We start from the raw sequence: 24,788 nt of genomic DNA on the forward strand, positions 1-24,788 counted from the left end.
GGGCTTACACTGCAATGCTGCCCCATATATCTCAGCTTCTTTAACAACCCACTTCCTCAAAACTGCAGATACTGCTGTCTGTACTTGCTGGCAAGCTTTTCCAGGGATGGGTATAGTCAAACAGGAATATTTACCGTCTTGAGGAGAGTAAGGTAGTTGTTAGAAAAGTTCTGTGTCCTCTTGCATATTTGCTTGCTTTTTAGTAGGGCTATGTGAAACTCTGAAGGATTCAACAAACCCTTGGCTGACTCATCTTTTCAAAGCAGGTATGATTCCAAGCAGGGAGCTGCATGGCTCCAGCTTTCAAAGCACTTTGGAGATTCAATGACTTTTTCTGCAGCTTCTGGGATGTTTGCAGACAATATGCCATGTCAACCCCATATATAAAGAATACAGGGGCAGGGGAAAAGGGAGTGGCGATAAGCTGACATTGACATGAGTAGCTGGCCAATGAGTTTTATCACCTCATTACAGCCTGCCTATCAGAGTTTGTTTTGGGAGGGACATTCTAATGTTGTTCCATTTTTGTTCAACGCGTCTCTTCCAATAGGATTTGTTTGCTCTTATTAAATTTGGGAACGGAGAGAAGGGACAACTCTATTCTTCTTGGTTTACTTTTGTGTGCAATCCTATTTTCCCCCAAATCCCTATATAATTAAAACATTCATTCCTGTTACTTTTAATTCTCCCCACTCCCACATCCAAACAGCTCTCATCCCACATTCCTGTTTTCTGCTACTTCCTTTATCTTGAGAGGAAATAAGTGTGTGTTTGATGTTAGATTATTGTGTTGTGGTGGAATGTGGGGCTGCCACTGATTCCCAGGAAGGAGGGAATGCATTCCAAGCTAATAAGAGGGCCCACAGTCTAGAGAGTCTTGGTAGGGGTCAAAGAGAGTCCTAGACTCTCCCAGGTTATTTCCCCGTAGGTTAGTTAGGATAGTGTTAGTCTGGCAAGATTCTGTCTATATGGTGAGAACCATAAAGAACTAGAATGCAGAATACATTGACTCAGCATCATTCTTGTCCAGTCCCGACATCAATCTTGCCAGACTAACGCTATCCTAACTAACCTACGGGGAAATAACCTGGGAGAGTCTAGGGCCGGGCTACCCTGGCTCTCTCTGACCCCTGCCAAGACTCTCTAGACTGCGAGCCCTCTTATCAGCTTGGAATGAGTTCCCTCCTTCCTGCGAATCAGCGGCAGTGCCAAATTCCACATGTGTGGTGTGAAGCCTATTTTTGTATCATAGTGTATTTTTTATATAATAGTTATAATAGACGCTCCAAACGTTTACTTAATTGCATCAGTTCAATAAACTAATTTAATAAATTAATTCAATGTAAAATGAACCATGACAACAAGTATGCTCTAGGTTCATACTGGGAAAATACATTCTCTATTCTCTCAAGTGGCAGCTGTCATATGTGATATAGGCAGAGACAGCTTCTGTGTCGCCTGCATGAGAAGAGAGACTCAGAGATGGCAGCTCCCACCGGGCCAGCAGCAGCAGGTGCCACAAGTCTGTGGCGCAGAGGGAAGTAGAGAACTTTACTACTGGGAGGAGGACAATGTTGAGATGGAGAGAGCTCCTACCCATTCTTCTCTGAGCTCTCTTTCTCCATCAGCAGGAAGCAAAATTGCTCCTTCTAACTGAAACTTGCAGTGTCTGAGTTGTGGAAACTGCTCACTAAGCTCATGCAAGTAACACTACATGGGATCATCTCCAGCATGTAGACCATGATCCCCACTTTGCTATCTATAGGATTTAAGTTTGTTTCGAAATGAACGAATGAACAAACTGCAAGTTACAGGAATGGTCAGGGCAAGGATATCAAGCAGCTGAACACAACATCCATGGCTCTATGTGTAGGAAGGGAGTATCCCTTTGCCCTGGAGTTTCTGCAGGCAGTAGCATCATAGGTAAACATGAGCACTTCTCTGTACTAGCTCCAAATCAACCTTTCCTAACAGGGGAGACAGACCATCTTGCAGCATTGAGACTATAAGCAGGCAAAGGGTGGACAATCCCAAAGGGAAGTGAAATTACCCAGATGCTAGGGGAGATGCAGCCACCAGACAATGAACCCTTCAATCTAGTACAGTGTTCTCATCGAGCTAGCAGCTCTCAGGTATACCTAGTACTCACACTCCACTTCCAATTGAACAGTAGAGCCCTCTTTGTACACTGCGTGCAGGGAACAACCAAGGAAGGTGTTCAGTTGTTAATTCGATTTACAGCATATCCTGCCTTTATTTTGCTCAAATCACTGTTATTTTCCCCACAACAACTCTGTGATATAGATTGAACTGAAAAAGAGGGACTGGCCCAAAGTTACCCAGTCAGCTTTCCTGCCTAATGGAGGACTAGCATGTGTGTGTCTGTGTATAATTTTTTTAAAAAATTTAATTAAACCTACAGCACTATTGTTGTCATGGTTCATTTTATATTTAATTAAAAATTACACACACACACACAAACATATAATAACGGCAAGTACAGGAATTGTCAGGTCAAGGATATCTGACAGCTGAACACAACTTCAGTGGCACTAGAGGTGGAGGTCACATGAGGAAAAGATACACATGGCTTTGGTGGGAGAATGTTAGGATCCAGACGACGGGCCACTGTAGACACTTCTCTAACAAAGAAGTGATGGATGGGCCACACACGGCATGGGAACTGAGGTGTACCTTGAGCATTGTGAGGGTGGCTTGTAGGGCAGGATAAGCTCACCTCCATTAATGTTCAGATTTCCCATTAACCGAAGGGCATTAGGTTACCCATTCTCTCTCTCTCCACAGTTAGTCATCTTTTCATAATACTCAATGCTGCTGCTTTATGTAATCCGTACTATTGAAAATAAATTATGTTAACTGCATCATGTCCTTAATGGGGTCACTGCCTGATTGAATCCTGGATCATGACTACTGGTAGTACAGTTGGGCTTTGAATTCCTATTCCGTTTATATAGGGATCAGGGATCATGCACTATATTGTCTAAATTTCCTTTAATTAATATTTGTTTTGTATGGTTGTGGGTACATAAAAATGCTGAACATGCTGCCTAGCTGAATTAACAATACAGAATCCAATGAAATAGGGAACATGCTCTAGTATTTTTGTGCATTCACATCTGTGAGCTTAGTGTGGATATCTGTGGACCCAAGTCTATTGATTCTCTCTATGCATGGTTAGGATGTGAATTTTGTCGGCATAATTTTTAATAGATGGGCAGTTGTAGTGCTTTCAGGAAAACTGTTACATGTTGTTTTCAGTGATTTTTGTTGCATTTATTTAAAAGGTCGTCCTTGCTTAACGACCATTTGTTCAGTGATGGTTTGAAGTTATTGCGGTGCTGAACAAATGGTAGTTACTCCCGGTCCCCGAAGTTACAGCTGCTGCAGCGCCTCTGCAGTCACATGATCAAAATTTGGGCACCTGCCACCTGCCCACACTTACGACTGCAGGGATGCTTCTACTCCCCACACCTATCTCCCCCGCCCCCATCCTTGCCCTTTAGGCCACCTGCACTCTGCCACCTCTGCCGGCCCTGCATTCTGCTGTCCCTGACACCCTGGGCACTGCTGCCCTGCAGCCCTGCAAGACAGATGCTGGCAGCGCCAGGTCTTCTTCCCATGTGCAGCCTTGTTCAAATCATGTGCAGCTTTCTTGTGAGACTCTGGAATGCTTCAAAGCCTCATGAGAAGGCCACACACAATTTGGGCAAGGCCAGGCCAGGCATGCCTCATCAGCAGTGGGAGAAAGAAGACAGTGAAGGTCAGCTGGGGGTGGCAGGCCGAGCAGAGCATAGGGCTGGCAGAGGTGGCAGAATGCAGGGTGGCCAAAAGGGTAGAGATGTGGGGGAGATAGGCAGGTGGGGAAGTTGAAGAGGATGCAAAGGAGGCAATCCCTTACCTTGCCAAGGTTTGGGACTGGGAGACACCAAACCAGGAATGGCTTGGATCAGAGAAGGTCCTCGCCTAACAACCAGTGGGATTCAGTTAACAACGGCAACGGGGGGGATTGCCATCACTAAGCAATGCGGTCACCTGATATCACACTCTACGACCACATCACTTAGTGATGGAAATTCTGGTTCCAATTACCATCATAACTCAAGGACTACTTGTAGCTCCCTTCCTAAGCTGTATGCATCACTGAAGGAGCTGTGTATCCCACCTCTAGTGTAATTAGAAAACAAGACACCTTCAGACATTGCAGCCTTCTAGCAAGGCTTTGAAGCATTCCAAAGCCTCATGAGAAAGTCGCATGCGGTTTGTGGTTTGAAGAACACTCACATAATCAAAACAACCTACCTCTGACAATGCTTAACTTGTGAGGTGACAGAGGTGGCTTAGGAACAGCATCTTTCTTTTTTTTAGTGGCAACACCTGTGACACTTCTGTTTTTGAGAACATCAGTTCCCCAAATCATAACTGCTAAGTTTTTTGTATACTTTGAATCTCCTTGCGTTACTTGCAGCTGGTGCCATTTCTCCTCATCTACCCAGATGCCACTTCCAAGGTGAACCTGGAGTAGAAAGTGAAATGACAGATGGTGGTTACCTGGATAATTTGTTTCATGCTTCATAAGTAACAGACACAATGTTTAAAACTAAACATACTTATCTATAGTATCCAATGACTGAAAGTATTTAATATTAAAAACAATTTCATTTTCTAAACTTCACGGAAAAACATGAATGACATGAAATGATACAATCTTTCTGAGACTATTCTCAAACACAGGTCTGAGATACTTCTCTACATGTCCTGCTTAGAGAAGGATGTGGAAGTTTCTTCAGAACTATAGCATGTAATCAAAACCATAACCTCGTATGTGTTTTTTGGTGAAGAAATGCAAAAACCTCAGGAAAGTCCCTAGAGCATTAGCTTAAGACATTTCTCCAGGTACTCCTCGACTTATGACCATTCATTTAGTGACCATTTGAAGTTATGATAGTGCTGAACAAAGTGACTTGCGACTGGTCCTCACACTTATGGTGAAAGTGGGTATGGTCATATGAAACCTTGCTTAATAACCGCACCACTTAATGAAGAATTTTCCGGACCCTATTGTGGTCGTAAGTCGAGGACTACCTGTAGCATGGACTTATAAAAGTTCTTTCGAGTTTATATGCTTCTCATGAGATTCATCACATTACTTGATGAATATAGAGAGGAAGGCAGGCAACAATCAGCAATGAAGCTTTCCCAGTTAATATTCCTGCCTTTTCCTTATCCCATCCCCACCAATTACCCTCAAATGCACAAGTGGGAAGGATTCCTGAAAGGAGAGGAAAGAAGGCTGATCACAACCACCTCAAATGCCTGCTCAGATGGAATTCTGTTCCTCCTTAGAGGAATCTTAGAAATGACTTTCTTTTTAAATAGTATTTATTTATATTATTTATATTGCTGGTAAGTATTTCTGTAAGGATAGTTATCCTTAAAGGCAGAATATAAACATTTGCAATGAATATAATGGTAATAATAATACCTTCCCATTCTCAAGAATGTATTTGTCCATTACAGGAATAGCAGCTGGGTAGTACGTTGAAGTGTTTGCTTCCTCACTGAAAGCTGTCTGTACATCAGGCTCAGGTTCAATGGATTCTGGTGTAACCTTTTCAAGCTCTAGGGCAGGACCTGTAATATTTAAAAAAGAAGAGCAAATACACCAAGCTTTAATTTACTGTAGGATGCATTAATTCTATAGTCCATTTCACATACAGAACTTAAAATTGATTCTGATCTAACTTAAAATCCAAAGTCAGTAAAATACCACTTCTTTTTTCACAAATAAAGGATCATATTTTAGTAAAATTTTCAAAAAGATGGAACGTAAATATGAACAAGTGTTAAGGAATTGTGTATGAAAAGGAATGTGAGATTCAAAGCAAGTTCTTAAACAGAAATTGAGTTACACAGTTGTAGCTGTTTTAGATGTATTTTTTCGTGCTTACTGAATAGATGTATTATGACATATTACATATTACTACACAGATATTACATCTGTAATCAACGTTTTAGTTAATTGTTTTAAAATGAAAACGACAGAATCAACAATTGGAAATAATTGTCAAGGTCCAAAGACAAGATCAGCTATTTTCATGTGGTCAAGGAAGGTTAGGACCTGGTTACCTAATAAGTAAAGGTATACAAATATTCAAACTGAAGATTCAATTCATTGGCAATTGAATCTCCAAACTGAATCAAATTTTTGAATTGAATTGTTGACTTAGTTGTGGATACCTCCAATTTATTTAGATGTTTTGATGAGCTTTTTTGCATGTGCAAAACCCTTTTCTCTAAACTGATGATTTGACTGGCATAGGCCTACCCAAGAGTAACTTGCTTCCTATTCACTCAGAGTTCACACTGGTATTATTAACTTTTCCTGTTTGGGATAGCAGTCAATTCCATAATTGTAAAACCTGAAAAGAGACTGTCCATCCCAAAGATAGATAGGATGTATTGATGCATGAATGTTACCTTCAACTACATATACATCTTGTCACAATGAAAAATAATGCAGGCAAAAAGACAAATAAAATTGATGTAATTGTAAAATGAAAAGATTATCTCAGCTGCAACTTTAATGATAGCTTCTACTGCTTGTTGATATTTTAGTTATTTGTACATATGGAATTACAAATCTTTTTAAAACACTATGGTTAATAAATGCTACTATAATAATTCAGAGAACCACTGCAAAAACATGAGGTCCTAATAGTTAGAAGTGTCTGACCGAAGATGTTATAATACATTTTATTCTAAAGCTCAAGATATTTCACATTTCAATAATCAAAGCCTTTTCTAGGCAGCTGAACTTCACAGTTATTTCAGAAGCTACTAAGAGTTGCATTTACAGCACAGCGTGTTCAAATTAGACATGCAATTCCTTTTACTGTCTTTTTGTTAATTAGGGCTGCTTGCCTAATTTGCCATGCTTCATGCTTACTTTTAAAAGTTTCTTGCTCTGTAGTTTTTGCACTTTGATAAGCAAAAAGAAAATGTGCAGTTATGGAAGTTTTCTGAAAGTCAACACAAATGTGTTCTCTTAACACAGCAAATGCAGATGAGGGAAAACCCCTGTTTCAGTGAAAAGTTTAATTATTTTCAGTAGTGAAACTCCTGGACTAGAATTAGACAAGAAATATAAAATTTCCCTTATAGTTCTGCACTTCCAGATTTCTTTCATGTCAAAAGAACCAAAGAACCCTGCTAATTTAATAAGATGAAAAACCTATTTAATCCAGCATCCTTTGCTCCATAGCAACTGAATAGATGCCTACAGAAAGACCCCCTTTTTCTTCCCCTTTTCTAGTATGTGTTTCTGAAGCAGACTGGCTTGATGTTACTTTCCAGCTGGATTACACTCTGCTCTGAAGAATGAATAGGAAGCACCCTGCTCCTTGTGGTAGTTCTGTGTAGCTTCGAACCATGAATCAACGTTTCCCTTTCTTAAAGAAAAGGAAGCCCACATGGAAGGCATTAGTGAAGAAATATTCTTCTGCTTATGATTCCAGAGCTGGTATTGTGAATTATATTGCCTCCAGTATTTTAGGTACAGGCAGTTATCAGGACTCATAAACATTATTTTTTTTGCCTTCCTTAAGAAGAGCCTTTGCCATTTTAAAACCCTCAGACTGGAATTTCAGTATATACAGTAAGATAACTTTCAAATGCTGTATTTAAGTCAACAATAAGCTAAACTGTAGAGGATCAAGATGGTGAATTTCAATAGGCACTACATTCTATTGATTTCAATGTAATTTAGGAATATTTATCTTTAAGCACAATTCAGAGGAAAGGCATATGAACATACAGTACTTAATATATAGACTTATCCTATGCATAGCCTCCTTCACATCACCCTGAAACCCAGAACAATGCTTTACATAAATTTGGAGGTTTAACTGGATATCTGCTAATAAATAAATGCTGAGAACAGAAAGTAGCCTATGTACACTGGAATCAGCAGCTGTTACAGAGGTAGGAACTCTTAACTTTTTAATCCACTGGAATTTGCAACATGGCTCCAAAAACTAGAACACAAGTATTGTAACTTGCACAACAATGCTATTTCTCTCAGGTTAATCAGTTCTGAGAGTTTCATTCATGGTACTCAATTAATATCCCAACTCACCTCACAGGGTGGTTGTTGTGGGGAAAATAGGAGGAGGGAGGAGTATTAGGTATGTTTGCCGCCTTGAGGTATTTACAAAAATAATAAAGGTGGGATAGGAAATAAGTAAGTAAAATAAATAAAAATAAAATATTCCCTGTATTATTGTATCTGTGATTATAGATTATATAATTTTGCATCACACGTATGATTAAACCCTTGGAAAAAAGGAGATCCCAAAGGTGGAACTTTCCAGTGGGCCTAGCACAGTTAAATCAAAAGGATTAAGTAGGATATCGAGAGGATGTTCGAACAACTGGAAACAATTAAAGCAACTATCAATATATAACTAAAAAGACAAAGACTGCACCAGGTAAAACTGACCATTTATGTTCCAAATAAATGGAAAAGGTAGGAAATAGTTTAAGATATTAAATGTCAGAAGAATAAATAAAAATCCAAGGCATATTTTGGGGGGTCTGATGCTAGACAAATCTTTGAGTGTTCCTTAATCACAAATGGTAATCACTGAATCAGCAGTAACATGGTTCCCTTTTTAATGGAAAAACATTTTCTGATTTACTTATTAAACTGCCTCATTTACCTAAGAGTTAGAGTCAGGAGAAAAAAAAAACATGTATACATTGTGTACTAAAATGCAGTCATATATAAAGTGAAAATGTATCCCACCCCACTTGATTCATACTATCCTACAGAGATAGTATGAATCAAATGCCATCTTTGACACTGAAACATTCTTCTCAACAATGCCCAAAACAATTTAGGTTAATATTTTAGCCTAGGTTAATAGTTTAGTGTGAATGTTAATTTATGTAACAGTAATTATATTATTTTGAATTATTTGAAGTATATTTGAGGGACTGTCACATCTACCCATCTCACCAGATCTGGCAGGAGAGGTATGTTACGGATCCCGTCTACTAAGGAATTCATCTGATGAGACCCAGGAAGAGATTCTTTTCTGCCATGGTGCCTGCCCTTTGGAAGATAATTCCCCTGAAATTTAGATTGGTACCTACCCTTCGGGCCTTTAGGAAGGGCCTTATGACTTGGCTTTGCTATCTTGGATGGGGATCTGGTAGTGGTGGTGTAGATTTTGGTTATTTTTTGTATAGTTTTTTGTGTTTTAACTCTGTGAGCCACCTGTTCATGTATGTGAGATGGGCAGCTAGGTATATTGAACCAATAAATAAATATCTCTGTGTGCGCACTTGTGTAAATGTGTAGGTGGGTGCATACAGAGATATATGCATCCATACACATAGTATACATATATGCATCTATATGTACATATGGGAAATATTTATGTATTTTTCAAATTTCTATCACCACCCATCTCTCCCGAAAAGGGGACTCTGGGCAGTTTACAATAAAATCACAATTAAAACATATAAATTACAATATAAATAGATCTATAAAATATAAAATAGATATAAAATATAAAATCCAAGCAGCACAGATCTTGTTTGTTGGGGAGAAATCTATGATACTAGCCACCCCCAAGATGAACTGGTGCCCCTCCCACCCCAAGCAAGGCAGCAGAACCAGGTTTTTAGGTTCTTCCGGAAGTCCAGGAGCGAACGGGCCTGTCTCACTGCCGGGGGCAGAATATTCCATACCCATAATATGAAAAGTATAATATGAAACCACAAGAGGGAGCAGTAGCAAGATGATATTCCTATTTTGCAGCAGTCTATTTCGCATTGGGGCAGAACAGCAGAAACTGCTTTTGTGACAATCCCTACTTGGGGTGAATCACTGGCTACTGTACTGTATTTCTGTAATAATATCTGACACAATGGAATTAGCTATGGAACATAATAAGAGTATGATGCAGTCTTTCTACCTAATTCTAATACAACTTTTCTACCTGTTGTGCTTTACACTGCTGTAGCTAGTGCAACACTGTACAGCTGGTAGCTTTATAAATTTCTTAAATAAATAACCTATAGCAAGAAAGTGATGAACACTGTCCTGATACTTTCCTCCCATCCTCAGTCCAGTTAATGTGAAATGTGGAAACAACTTGAAAATTCTTTACAGTTCAGTATCAATGTAGCATAACCTTCTTCCTCCACCCCTGCCTTTCCAGTAGTGGCACAACTATGCTATTCAGGGGCTTTTCTTGAGTTCAGCTATAGAAGCACCAACTGTTTTTACTAGCCCAACAGAATTTTCAGTGCTACTGTAAGAGCTGAAATATGAAAAATGGCTTCCAGACTAGACTGCAATCCCAATGGAAATGTTTTCTATGCATCCACCCCTTTGAATGATCTATATTGCACACGCATGGGACCAAAGAGACTGAGTAAAGGAGATTGCAATGCCTATGCAAACTTACAATCTAAGCTTCCTATCTCACACTACACACACACTGGTAATCTGTACATACCATATATATTTGCATATAAGCCCATATACTGATAAGCCAACCCTTGAAATTTTCATATTTTTAATTTTCACAATTGGCTTAGCTGTGGGTGGCCATTTTTCATGGCATTTGGGATAAAAATTTGAGGTTAAAAAAATGTATCTGTGAGTATATACAGGATATATGGCACTTTTAAAAAGCTGAAGGAAAAACCTACCACATATACTCATGTATAAGCTCATCTGCAGATAAGCCAAAGCCAATTTTTTGGCTGTATTTGGGCATCTAAAATTCTCAACTTATCCACAAGCATATGGTACTTTCTAAAAATGTGTAGCTAGTTTTACCTTAGGAACACTTAACATTAAATGGCCCAAATTATCAATCAATCAATCAATCAATCAATCAACTTTATTCGGTCACAGACCAGCAAAGCCCAAGTTAAGTATATTCACTTCTCAATGGTATGATTTTGAAAGAGATAGGGAGAGTAGTAAAAACACAATTCTATTGACTATTCAATACTACAATAAACCAGAATGAAGAGATTTAGCAACAAAACAATTTAGGTTTCAAGATTCCTTTTGCTAAAGGATGTGAAATCACTCTTACTGTTCAGTTTGAAATGACTGCATATACAACAACATACTTGAGATTTAGCAAACTGCAAGTATCTGATTTGATACCATTTAAAAAATAATTTTAATAGTGCCTCTTATATCTAACAAAGAAGCAAAAGAAAATTAACCTTTTCATTTTACTATAACTAGACTTGCCTGATGATCAGCATTAGAAGTTTTAAGTTATAGAAAAAATATTATTTCACACAATACTAGAGAATCTCTATATTTCAAAGGGACAAATTAAAGTTTAAAAAAGAATGAAGTAGGAGATTATCCATCTAATTATCCATCTATTATGCAACATGCCATCATGTTTGGAAAGCAGACATGTAATTTGTATAATATTCCTCTGTGGGGAAAAAAATCAGGTGCTAAGAAAAAGATTTGTCTCAGTATTCAAAAAGGAAAAAATAACCCCAAAGTCACACAGGTAAGATCTGAATCATCAATAACTGATAGAAAAAGATGGTATATGAATATACATGTGCAATCTTCACAAATTGCATGTGGAAGTGCAAGGTTTAAAGCTCTATTAGAAGGCAGTATGAAATGAATGGCCCCATCCCAGGTTCCATTGGATTGGCTTAGAAAAAAAAATCAATCAATTAGTTTAGAAATGTTGTTTCTCAATCCAACTTTAGAAATAAGTAGTTCTTTGCTCAACTGGCCCAACAGCAGCGGCAATCTGGCTTCCAGGTGCTAGTTCATTCAGCTTCCCCTTTTCCCCAGATGCTTACTCTCGAATTATATCATTTAGATATTCACCTATTTTCACCTCCCACTGGACTTTTTAAGCTAAGGAACAAAGAGGATTTATGCTATTATCTGCTTCTGAACCTCGTAACAGGGGAAGGAAAGAACATAGTACTTGTGGGGAAGGCAGAGAGATACACCAAAGTTCCTAGCATCATCTAGGAAAAGTCCTGGTCTGATCATTAAGAGCCATTACTATTCAATGTTGACAGCTTTGGGCTCAACAGACCAGTGGCATGTCTCAATTGAAATCACTTTCCTTTGTTCCTGCATTCCACAAAAAAGGGAGTTCTTCTTTGTGTGCTGTGTCCTCCCCTCTGGTTGGATCAAGGTTCCCTCCTCTTTCTTTTTTATTCCACTTCTTGCCTTTGAAAGATTTATCACCCAGGAAGACAAATAAGTCAGTAGCAAATGGGAACAAAAAGAAATACATTATTTTCTTCCATTTCCACTTCCATACCATTTTGCAGCCTAGATAAAGTAAAGAAGAAGGGGTAAATAAAAATCTGCTTCCTTGGCCTGTTTTTCTTTTTTCTCCCTTACCTTTAAGAACCATTTTCTAATTCAGAAAAGTAAAGAAATGGGAGGAAGGTAAGGATAAGTAAGAGGAAATAGTCTTCATGCAAAGTGACTGTCCATACTATAGAAACAACAGATTAAATTTGCCAGTAGGATATTGTGATAGAACTTGTCTTTTCTACTTTCTACTTCTATTCAAAGGCACTCGCTGTTAAGATTAATAGCATATGAGTACAACTTAAAAAGCTCAAAACTGTTACATTATTCACACATAATGAATAAAACACTTAATCTAAATGTTTTTGAAAAAATAAATGACTTTACCTTCCTTGTTAGTCAAGTTATATTAGTAACGTATTATGCTAGTCACAGATTATCCTTAACTCTAAATATATATTAAAAATAATCAAATAACTGTTATATTTATTATGAAATATGAAGATTCACAGTTATAACTGTACTATAAAGAATAATTAAATCTATAAAAACATTCAAACTATGTTTTTCACAGTTGTAGTAACCTCTGAACATACAGTGCATGCCCTTGGCAAAATTAAGTACAGCATGCAGGTTTCCGTTATTCCTTTTTAAAAGATGCAAATGTAAAACGAGTATTAAAATTTACAAAATGGGAAATAGTAGCTTAAACAGTACACATAGGATGCAATCCACTGCAAACAGATACCTATTCGTGCAACAAGATTTTTCCCTCTCTGCTCTCCTTCATCTTTACAATCCTTAGAGCAGCTTTTAAGGGTTTATAATGAAGAGGGGGAATTTTTCCTACCCAAATTCTGTAAGTAGAAACTCACTGCGGTCATAAAAATACTTTCTGGATGCTACCAACAGCTTGATTTCTTTGTGAATATTTCAATCACCTTGAGCTAAAACAACTTTTGAACAGGTCCCACATAAACAAGCACTTACCACTGCCTAGTCTGAGAAGCAGGACATCCTGCAGCCGTCTGTTCAGATCTCTTAGCTCCTTCATTTCTAACACTAATGTCCCATACTCCTTTAACTTTTTTGCTTGTTGAACAAGCTGCCTTCTTGTTCTTTCAAGTTCTTGTTGAATGTGCCTCATTTCTTCTTGCTGTTGCTGATAGCTTCTCAGCAACTCTTCATAAAGAACTCGAGGAACTACAGCATCGTCCATATTGTTCATTCTGTCTGAAGTTTCCATAAATGTTGCCTCAGGACTGGAATTACTACTAAGACTCATTCCATTTTGTTTTTCAAGGCGCGCAACAACTGCTTCAATGCTTTTGTGCGTACCTTCGTTCTGTTTCTTTCCATCTTGTCTCTGTATGTTACAACAAAACACAGTATTAATACACTGTGTCATACAGCAATCTACAGATTTCTACAGTTAATGAAATTAGGAGGGCACTACAATCCTCAAGGGAAGAACATATAATTAATATCGGACCAACAAGTTTTAAAAAACAACAATAACCAGAAAAAGTAACTTTCATTACAAATAACCATCTAAGTGTTTAAAAATATGTTTATATGCTCATACAGATGCAGAGTTAAATGCATCTGACAGGAAATCAGCAATATTTTTCTGTACCAAAAGTGGGAATGCACTGATATATTTACCACTCCCAAGTACTATTTTTAAAATTTGTTTTACCCAAAGCCACTCTTCTTTTGGATTTTGAGAAAGCAGGAATGGCTCAGACAGCACACTGAGCTTCAAAGAGGCTCAGAAGTATTCATGACTATAACCACGGGTTATGACTTGGAAGGACGTAACGCTTATACAAACTATGGCTCAGCACTGTGAGTCTCTCTCAGTGCAGTTAAGATGAATTCCCAACCCAGTCAAATGTGGGGCAGGACTGGCAGGAAGAAAGTCAATAAAAATTTAAAATTTAAAATTAAATTAAAATTAAAGGACATACATCATTGTGCAGTTAACTAGTATGCACATAGGCAGCTTTCAGGTTTAAGAGAAAAGGGAAGAGCCTGTTTACATGAACTCTGAGCACTCTTGACTTTTTTTTTTAATTTGTACCATTTGTGTAGAGTACATTCAACATTAATCATTAAAAATGTTTAAGGTTAAATACTGTGTTGTATCACCTCGTCATCTGGAAACTCTAGATTTAGGTGACAAATAATTCCAAAACGTGTTAATAATATCCCAGAGAAGACACTGATGGAATGCATTTAAAAACACGTACCTAAAAGCAATGTTTATACCTTGCTATGTAAAGATAATTTTTACAATGATTTCCTAATTAATAGGGCATCAAGGCTTAAAATAATTAAGAATTCCACAATGTAAGGAAATTATTAGTAGAAGAAACATGGTATCTATTACTGTGCAATAATCAGCCAAACCTCTAGAAAGATATTTCCAAGTCAAATTTACCTACTCCCCTTTGCCTATCAGTACTAGTACTCGAGGCTCCTTGCAAATATAGATTGCCCCAGTTAAACATTATACAAAATAGATAGGAAATTAAATGGATATATACTTACAATACTTAGTTTTAAAATAATAACTACATGCTTTATTTGAAAACACGGTTATTTGCCTCAGGGCCATAATTATAGAGAAACAGCACATATGAAGCCAGTATATGTAAAAAGTAGCAAAGATAAGTCATGTTGTATCATTACAGTGTAAGTTTATTTTAGTTTAAAGGAAACTGAGAACATGTGGATAAATGAAGAATAAAGCTTATCTCAATACAGTGGCAATTCAATATTCAATACTGTCTTATTGCATTGTACATCTCTATATTACATATATATCTAGAGATATCATCAGTCTGGAGAACTGAACGTATTAACCTTATCAAGCTGAGCTTATTTTAGAACAGTGGGTTGAGGGAGCAGCTGATGGGGAGGGCTATAAGGAAACCATAATGCTTTAGTTTTGCCAAGCTTTCTTTCTTCTGAGAATTCTTTAGGAAAAAAATTAATTATGAGATGAGTTGGGGAATTCCTGCAACACTATACTAAGTATTAAAAGCCTGAGTTCTAAGCATGCTAAGATACCTGCAATATTCACGTTTGAATATGTTGAAGATGGGCAAGTTGAAGGTGCCTGCAATATTCAATGCAAAATTTTGTCTGGAATAGAGTCAATCTAGTTCCACAGTACATTTTGTTCTAAAAAGAAGAGATATCCATGATAACATGATATTAAATAGTAAGTGGAAGAACTAATATATACAAAGGGAAAGAATTTGTCAACATATTCATTGTGAAATGAAAAAATGCATAATTAACATTTTTGTCCATTCTTTAACACAAAACTGATTACTTCAGAGAATTTCAAAATATTCCAAACTTCTCAAAATGCAGTTATTTACTATCTACTGAAGAAAAAAGTACCAAAGGAGACACTCACTTCTTTGAGCAATTAAAAGCCTAACTCTGAAAACAACCAGCAATCTGACTGAAATAAAAGCAGTAAGTTGTTTTGCATTGCATAATGACATTCTCTGCCAACACTCTTAACAGACCACAATGTAGACTTATTTAAAAGCAATCCTTTTCTTTGAGAAGAATTTCTTCTTGCCTTGATAAAGACAATTCTTCACTTTTTCCTGTCTAGACAAAAATATTGCATTGTTGATAGTTTTCCAGAAATTGGAGTAATCAGTTTTAACAGCACAGTTTTTATCATTAAAATACAGGATGTTCCTTCATTTGGGGAGCATGATGATCAAGCTAAGCTTTTAGTGAAATACTTTGGACTTTGACATTATTCAGTATTATGCTATCAGCTGTAAATTTTGATATGAAGCAGCTGACCCTTCTCCAGTATTAAAATCCTTTAAATGTTTGAGAAACCCTCAAAAAGTCACAATTTATTAAAATTTAACTTTATTTCTGATGGCAAGAATAAATAATATTTTTACACACTATGTGGGAGAAAGATGTACATAGCTAGCACATTATAAATAATTTGAACTCTGTCACTTTCATGTCATTACATGAATTTTGAGAGATAGTCCAATGTGCCTATGACAATTTTGATGTATGGATATTGTTCCGTATGTGGTATTCTGCAGAAGATTGACATCAATTGACATTAGTCATGCCCAATACAAAGTTTTCTTTTTTGCAAAATTACGTTGATAGAAGATTGTATTTAAAGGGGTCTATCTGCCATTAGATTGGATACTACTGGAGGACCATTTTCCACCTCTTCAGACTATGCAAAGCAGTCCTGGACAGCTGAGGAATGCTTTAAAGAACATTTATGAAGGGACATGGGGTACAGAAGAAATGTAAGCTTCTTTGCTTCAAGGGAAATCTGCTCAATTGGAGCTGGAAACAGTTATTTCTCCCCCATGAAACTGAAAAGTTTTCTATATCATGTAGAGTGAATCTAGACAAAGGATAGTAATGAAATGAAAAGACATGCATAAAGTAAAACAGTAACTCAACCATAAATACGATAAATTTTTTATAATTGTACAAATGATGAATCAGTAATAATATACAACAAAGTTAATAATTTGGATAATAAAAATAATTTTGTCGTAACTGAGGAAAGGATATTTGTTTTAAAAATATAAGTTATAGTAACATGCACCAACTTCTTAGGCTTACCCAATGAATGAACTGCAGGACTGCTGAGAAGTTTCTGGTTCAATTCTGCCTATGCTGACCTTTTACTTCAGTGCATGATATTCTCAGCAATGAGAAATCCCTGCTCTTGACAAACTACTTAATAAAAAAGAAATTCCACTTTTTAGACAAATCCAGTAGCAAAATTTGGATTATAATTTGGTTTTCACCCTATGACAACAAAATATAGACTAGTACTAAAAAAGAGAAAAGCTATCCATTATGTAGCTGATCAGGAATATATTCACAAATATATTCACAAAGGTTGCTCTCATCTAGCACCATTCTCATTTGTTTGTTTTGTGTTTTAAATGTCATTAACACATACCTTGAAAAATAAAATGGCATGGCTATTAGATATTAACAAATCTAATATCTATTAGATAGATATTAACAAAGTGAAAATCCTTCTGTTGAATATTATTAGCATTTAAAAGAAAAGTTGAATGTGTAGCATCTGTATACAGAAAAAGTAAATAAACTATTACTGAGGCTTCACTAGATTGAACTGCAGAGGCTAGTATATATGCAGAAAATGTGAGTTACTGTATATATACCCAAGGCTCACAGGCCAATTCTACATCTCCCTGCTGCTTTGATACCAACCCTGCCAAAACAATGTTGCCAGGTTCTACACAGCAGCACTCAAAATTTGTTGGATGATGACCTGTGCTATAGACTAGACTTAATGAGCACCTAGTTCGCCATGTTAAGAGTGCTCTGTAACCCCCACTTATGATAGACTATGACCGTATTAACAATTTGATTCTGAAAATGTGAGAACAAAACAAAACAAAAATTCTGATGAAAATGCAGAATATTTCAAATTTGGGTGAAAAAAATCTAGTGATTGCTGAAAACAAAATTAAAAACTTAATAAATCTACTAAATATCTTATATGAAATAATTTATAATATACATTATACATATATTTTAAAGGTCTAACATGTCAATCTAGTATTTAACCAGAAATTAAAAATGACTGAATACAGTGATAGTCACCAAGTAGCTTTTTCAAGGGTGTGCAGGTTCTTTTTTCTTAAAAATAGAAATAAACATTAAAAAATTAAATTTAACCCAAACATCTCCAATTAATGCTATTTTTGTATTACTAGCTTTACATATGCTGTTTCTGTATAATGTTGCCATTAAGCTAGTAACTCTATGTTCCCTATGAAGATACAAGCAGCCATAATTTTCCATGTAAGTACTGTAGATGTGCGGATACTTACTTCCCATCCAACCTCAATGGAATTATGATGGGGCACACATATTCAAGGAACACCAAGTTCTAGTACTGATTAGACAGCTAACATTTCTCTCCTCAGTAACCTCACTTACCTCAATAGAAACATGGCTGAATATTGCACAGTGCCCGATAGCAGGCTAAATTAGGAAAGCTTTGATGTGTAATATGTAACTGATGAACCAAAACTTTGCTCTCCACAATTTTATCACATAAGCAAAACCTGGGGGGAAAAATCATATGTTATACACATTTTATACTGGCTACATCTTTTTTGTATGGTGCTTAAAAGATAATTTCATATGGAGTTCCTTGCAGTATCGTTGAGCATTCTCATCCTCACATTAGACAAAAAGTGTGAATGCTATAGCTATACAATTTTACACAAAATGGATGGAAAAAGTAGGGTTTCTCAAACTATGGGTTGGGATTCCCCAAGGGGATCCTAAGCAGCTTTGGGGAGGCTCAAACAGGAACACTCGTAATCTCATTCTGGGCTTTGCCTCTACTTTGTCTGCATCAGGCAGCTGAAGTATTGAAAAGTCTCAGAACTCCTGTGATATACACATTATTGAAACTAAGTACATGTAAATACATGTATTTCCTGCCCTAAACTTAACTGAACGAAATCGTTATTTTTATTCATATAGGGGTCACATGCATTTATCATTTAGGGAGTCGCAGCACTGCAGAGTCTGAGAACCCCTGCCATAGATACACAACTTTAAATATACGCTAATAAAAAAAACTAGAAGATATTTTGCAGGGATGTTTTCCTCAAGCTCGTGAATATGGCTATTAAATCTACTTTAAAGAAAGTTCCCAGATGGTAAAGTTAATATCCCTCTGAACAAACTATTATTATTCAATCATCTATATAATTTTCATACACAGACACACACCATTTATAATGTACTTCTTTAACTGTGTGAGGTAGCTTGTTATTCCAACCAATGATAGAGAACTTAGCCTGAGACTCAAATTCTATACAATCGTTGTGTGCCCCAGGTCTGCCTGAATCTTTTAACATTTTATGTTCATGGAGAACTAAACTGTTCTCTGATACAAGGCTACTGTTTTAGTCACTTGGTTACACTTCTGAATTCACAGAGTTCAAGTAAAGATGTAAGTTAAAGACATATGTAATGTTCTCAAATTGTTCTATATAGATAAGTGTAAAAAAAAATCCTGTCCATGTTATCTTCAGAAAATGCTTGTCCACTATAAAAATATTTACTCCTGAAAATGAAATGACATCACTACAAGAAATCTTGTTGCACAAGCTACTATAAAAACAAGTCATTGTTTCTTTAAAAAATTACACCTGTTTTAAAAATAAGTCCCAATAAGTCAATTTCACCAACCCATTAATTAACCTTTATTTGAAAAACAAATAAAGAGGGTTTGTCCAAAAACCCTCTTGGACAAAATAAAGGTATTTAATCAAACAAAAATAATTTCATAAGAATAAAAAGGAAAAAAGTAGACACTGAAACAATTCAGGACTCTTGGTTGTACAGTATTCACAACACTCCAATTTTAATCCAATATTTCAATGTATTTTTGCAAGTAAGTCCCATTGTATTTTATGGGACTTATTTTCCATTAAAAGTGCATAAAATTGCAATCTGCATTTCTGTATGCCAAAGAATGAAAGAATCCCTGACATTCTGAAATGGATTTGCTGTAGAATAAAGCACATCCAAAATTAGAAAAAAAGAAAGAACAAACCAACAAACAGGGCTTCAATACCTTACAGTGTCTAAGTTCCATATCTTCATCCCCATAATCTGTAATCTCCCCTGTTTCTTCTAGGTGATTGAGAGAGAGCTTGGGGATTTTAATTTTCTTCTGCATCACACTGTTTTCAAGGTCTGTTTTATCTTCTGCAAATTTACATAAAAATATTTTTTTTCACATTCATCAAACTGATTATTCAAATACTGTATGACTGAAGCCAGACCATTTAAAAAGTTCCCATGCTTGACTATCTTCCATGTGCAGTGAAACTCAACTGCTCCAGAAATTTTAAAAAATAGATATACTGCAGCCCTTACCTAGGAATTTGAAGAATATCTTCTAAAAAAATCAGGGCTTCCAAAGATTAAGAACATAGCTGAAATCCAAACTTAACCATACATTTTGTGGATGATATTGGACCAGTTATGCATTTTCCTTCAGTGCAACCTAATTCACAGGATTTTGAGATCTAAAAATGGAGGGAGACAGAATATTTCTCATTCTAAAAATATGCATTTTGTGATGGCTCCCACTTTTTCTCATTTCCTGCTCTTTCAAACACCATTATAGCAGGTTCCCCAAATTCAGGGATATTTGGAGTCTGGGATTTTATTTTTTTCTGCAAATGTCAGGAAAATACATTTCTCAGAAATTCTGACCCTTATAAACCTGTCATTAATAGTTCCCCTACTCCAAAGCCGGGAAGAAGGAAGAGAGACGCCTCCGTCCCTACAAACCCTCTGCTGCTAATACAGCAGCAGTAGCTATCAAGATTGTAGCAAATGTAGAGAGAAAGGATGTACAGTTCTTTCAGCCAGAAATTATGTCAACATATTTCGGTTATTAGAATTTCTTCAGTGCCATGCAACATATTGTTATTTAGGTAATGTACCTATATTAAGTATTTATATTTTTGTTTGTTGTGAGGTTCTCATTGAATTTTAATGAGTTATTCCAAGTAATCATGAATAAAAAGGACTTTCAGAAGTCCACAAATATTAAATAGCAGTCATTGTTAACTCCCCAACACAGAGTCACTAAATTAAATGTAGCTACTCTTTTTGCCAAAAAAGCCAGTCAAAATCAAACCCCAATAGTGAGGGGACAACCATCAGGAAGGCTTCTATAGAAGTTAAATTAGCAAAGCTGATCACAATTGAACTGAGAGATACAACAGGAGCAGTAAGACAGTATGTTGTTCCAGACATTAAAAGTAAGTAACTTTCTGGCTAAAGATAAATGTTTTGGGATGTCAATAGATAATACAAACATTACTTGCCCTCCTATTTGAGCACAAGATTTTCTTTTTCCCCTTCACATGTTGGCTAAGAGGAAAGCTGGGGAAAGTGTACCTGCTTTCTGAGACAAAATGTATCCTTTGGAGTTACTTGAATACATTTTGACATGCTCTTGCAGCTCAAAATATCTCAGATTATCTATATTCTAGAGGGCAAGAAATCATATTCATTGGGTATCAGTTAATCTTTTAGGAACTTTTTAAGTGTGGCTAATTCTGAAGTATTGCTGAGTGACAGGCTCTGCTACTCCAAAGATGCATGCCTATATTTAAAAATCCAGTGCAATTTATAATAATGAATTGAGAATTGCTTTGCTTTAGTATACTTTGAAAAATATTAAATACCACTAGAATAAATACATTGATCCATCTAGTTCCATGAATGTCACAATCCAAATTTACTACCAATGCACAAAAGCCTCATGGGAGACTGTAAAATAATCCAAATAGAACTGGGAATTCACATTCACCAAAATAAGGAGGAATAGTGTGACTGAATTCTTGTATATTACTGTGCTATACTACAACTACCAGTTGCAAGTTTCAATTTGTATTTTCTTATTACAACTAGTTTCAAAATTTGACCCTACAAGATCTGGAAATTATCTCAGAGCTGACATTCCTTTCCACATGGAATTTTCAACAATCACGAAATAAAGAAAATATTTAACATGGCTTTTTTTTCTTTCTTGTAAGGAAAAATGAACTACTTCTCAAAAAGTATACAGAACTTGAAAATAGGGTTGTTCAGGAAATGTAAGGGTGCGGAAAGGGATCGACAAATCATGGCCATTTACACCCTACTTTGGGAAGATGTTCAATGGAGGTGGCTCAAAGAACCTGATGTGTGAATCTCTTTTTAGACTGGTTTATGGACACAATTATATTCATCAAGTGTATCCTGATTTCCCTAAACTTATTGTGCATTAAGGAAGCTTCTTGTCTTTTACTACCCACACATCAATCAATAAGAAATGAAATTCTCCTAGATTCAGAAAGTACTCGAACTTTGGCAAAATCTATCACGAAAATCTATCATTGTACCTGTACTGATGCTTGCTTAGTTGTATTTCTTCAAGAACTTTCTGCAAGATAGCTAAGACAATTTTATTTGCATTTTTTTTGGTTCAAGTTTTCTTTAAGGGATTTTATATTTATTGTTCTACTAATCCTGATTTCTAGAACAATTGTAATTGATTGTAAGTAATCATGAATAAAATGAACCTTCAATTTTATTCCATACTATTTACTTCACATGCACTGTATTTATTACAATCACCTGTAATTAAATACAGTGGTACATTTTAGACTGTTCTGGTTTCTTTTGTGTGTCAATATTTTTTATTCTGGTCTGAAAATGCAATGTTACTATCTGAGAGATACATTTCTATCCTTGACCAAAAGGGGGGAGAAAGGATTTAATTAATCCACGTAACTTTTTTTTTCCTAATGGAGACTATGTTCCTCTTTAAACTGATTTACCCATTACTCTATACTGTCACTATTACTTATTTGTGAGTGTGCTGAAAGCTTCTGCTTCTGGAAAATTAGAATAGGTATATACTAGCAGTATCCACATGGAAGTACTTCAGAGTTCTTTATAGATATTTTTAGTAGAAGACAGGCTGTGTGGAATAGGGCTTATGTTCTTCTTCTAACACTCATAAAGGTAAGCATGATTGGTAAATATTAGTATACATTCTATGTTCTATATTGCAAGTTTAACAGCCCCTTCACAAAGATATACTTGTTGCACAGAAAAAAAAAACTCTTTTGGAAAAGGTATTTATTTCAGAAGCAGTTCATGGAGAGAGATAAACATATATCACTTCAAGTGGAAATATCTCAGTTGACATTTGCTACAAATGTAATGGCAATCAGATATAATTAAGATGACTATTCCAACTAGACTTGTACTATTAATTACAGGTCTTGTTGATTTTCCTTTGGCCTTGTAAGAAGATTCTGCTTAATACAGTTTCAAATGCAAATATTAGAACAACAGGAAGACCTTCTACTTTCTGCCTCAGTTTTTTTTAAAAAATAATCTGCTGTTTACATAAGAAACCAGGAATCAATTCCTTGAAGCAGGAGTGAAGAACCTGTAGCTTTCTATAGATGAATTGTATTTGTACCACAGTATTTCTCATTATTGAACATCCTAGCCTGAACTGTTGGAACTTAGAACATCCTGCTGTTCACCAGCATCTAGAGTCAAAGATTCCCATCTTTAGTTTGAAAAGGAAGGATTTACCCTGGAATTTTTAAAGTATATAATGCTTCTGCACTGTAATTATGGGGTTGTTTTTGTTCTGAGTGTCACTATTTCATTTTATTTCTCCGTCTGTTATCAAACAGATTGAATCCAATTTGATAAAAGGAAGCAAAACTATATTTCATACAAGTTTAGATTCCTTTACCAGATATATTTATATGGAGGTGGAATCACAAAAAAAGATGGAGTAATGCATACTATTAAAGTGGATTTCTGACTGTCTTTGCTCCTCCTATAGCCTTGTGCATGCCTCCGAATCTACTTCAGAGGGTTCCTCAACCTATTAAAGCATGTTTGCAGAACATACAAAACTGTACTAGCAGGACAGGGAAATTGTTCCACCAACAGCTTCTGCTTCCCTGGGAAACATATTCATATGGTGGCAACCTATAAGCTACTTGATTGTGTGAAAAACTCAATCCCAGAACCTCTACACTAGAACCAAAACTGAGATCTTGAACTTAATTCTAAGAGTACTATAAACCTTATACTTATGAAAGGGAAAAATAAGATTTCAAGAAAACGTTGGCATTTTTAAATAATTCAGCAAGAAACAGTAATGATTAGTGAACCTCAACTTCTACAAATTATTTTTTTAAAAAATAGTTTGGGGAAGGAAATACAAAGGATCCTTTCAAGTAATAAATCAGGAATTAATGGCAGGAAACTGAGTTTGAGAAATACAACAGAAGACTGAATGGTACATTAACTTAATACTTTAAATTAGTATTTATAAAGCTATGCAAATTAGAGTTTTATTAATATATTCTGACTGCTTTACAATGATGAAAGAAAAACATTTATACATTGGGGAAACAAGTGTGTTCCAATTATATTGTTAACTGACTGATTTCCCTCAACACCTACTTTAAACAAACTGTACCAAAGCATATATGGGAACATGCTATCAGAAAAAAAAGAGGATAAAGTAAGGGAAAATAACAGCCTACTGGGCTTTAAAGAATTTGAAACCCACCATTTATTTCATTGCTGAACAAGGCTCAATTGTTTAGTTTTCCACTTATTTATTTGTTAGACTTACATCCTGCCTTTTTTCCAAGAAAGTTTATATAGGAACTCCCTTACTTAATCCTCACAGCAACAATCTCTTTAGCAGGGTAGCCTCAGAGAGATGACCCAAACTCACCCACTGAGTTTCCATAGCTGAGGGAGACACAAAGTTCATCTCTCCAGTTTTAATCCAATGCCTTAA

General features: G+C 36.0%; 1 protein-coding gene across 7 annotated transcripts in view; it reads right to left on the bottom strand.

Moving 5' to 3' along the window:
• Window positions 1-24,788, bottom strand: part of LOC134493401 (BEN domain-containing protein 5-like) — a 552,314-nt gene that overhangs the window by 2,778 nt on the left and 524,748 nt on the right. For 2 of the 7 annotated variants that reach the window (XM_063297909.1, XM_063297902.1), the window contains 4 exons: window positions 20,016-20,149; window positions 13,349-13,724; window positions 5,504-5,652; window positions 4,321-4,534 (listed from right to left, as the gene is read on the bottom strand). In XM_063297909.1, the coding sequence (XP_063153979.1) occupies window positions 4,321-4,534; window positions 5,504-5,652; window positions 13,349-13,724; window positions 20,016-20,149 (873 nt within the window). Of the gene's footprint in view, window positions 1-4,320; window positions 4,535-5,503; window positions 5,653-13,348; window positions 13,725-16,999; window positions 17,084-18,358; window positions 18,487-20,015; window positions 20,153-20,320; window positions 20,473-24,788 lie in introns of those variants that run through there. The other 5 variants (XM_063297903.1, XM_063297905.1, XM_063297904.1 and 2 more) reach the window with 5 other exon arrangements.

The sequence above is a fragment of the Candoia aspera genome, chromosome 3, assembly GCF_035149785.1.
Source record: "Candoia aspera isolate rCanAsp1 chromosome 3, rCanAsp1.hap2, whole genome shotgun sequence".
Lineage (NCBI taxonomy): Eukaryota > Metazoa > Chordata > Lepidosauria > Squamata > Boidae > Candoia > Candoia aspera.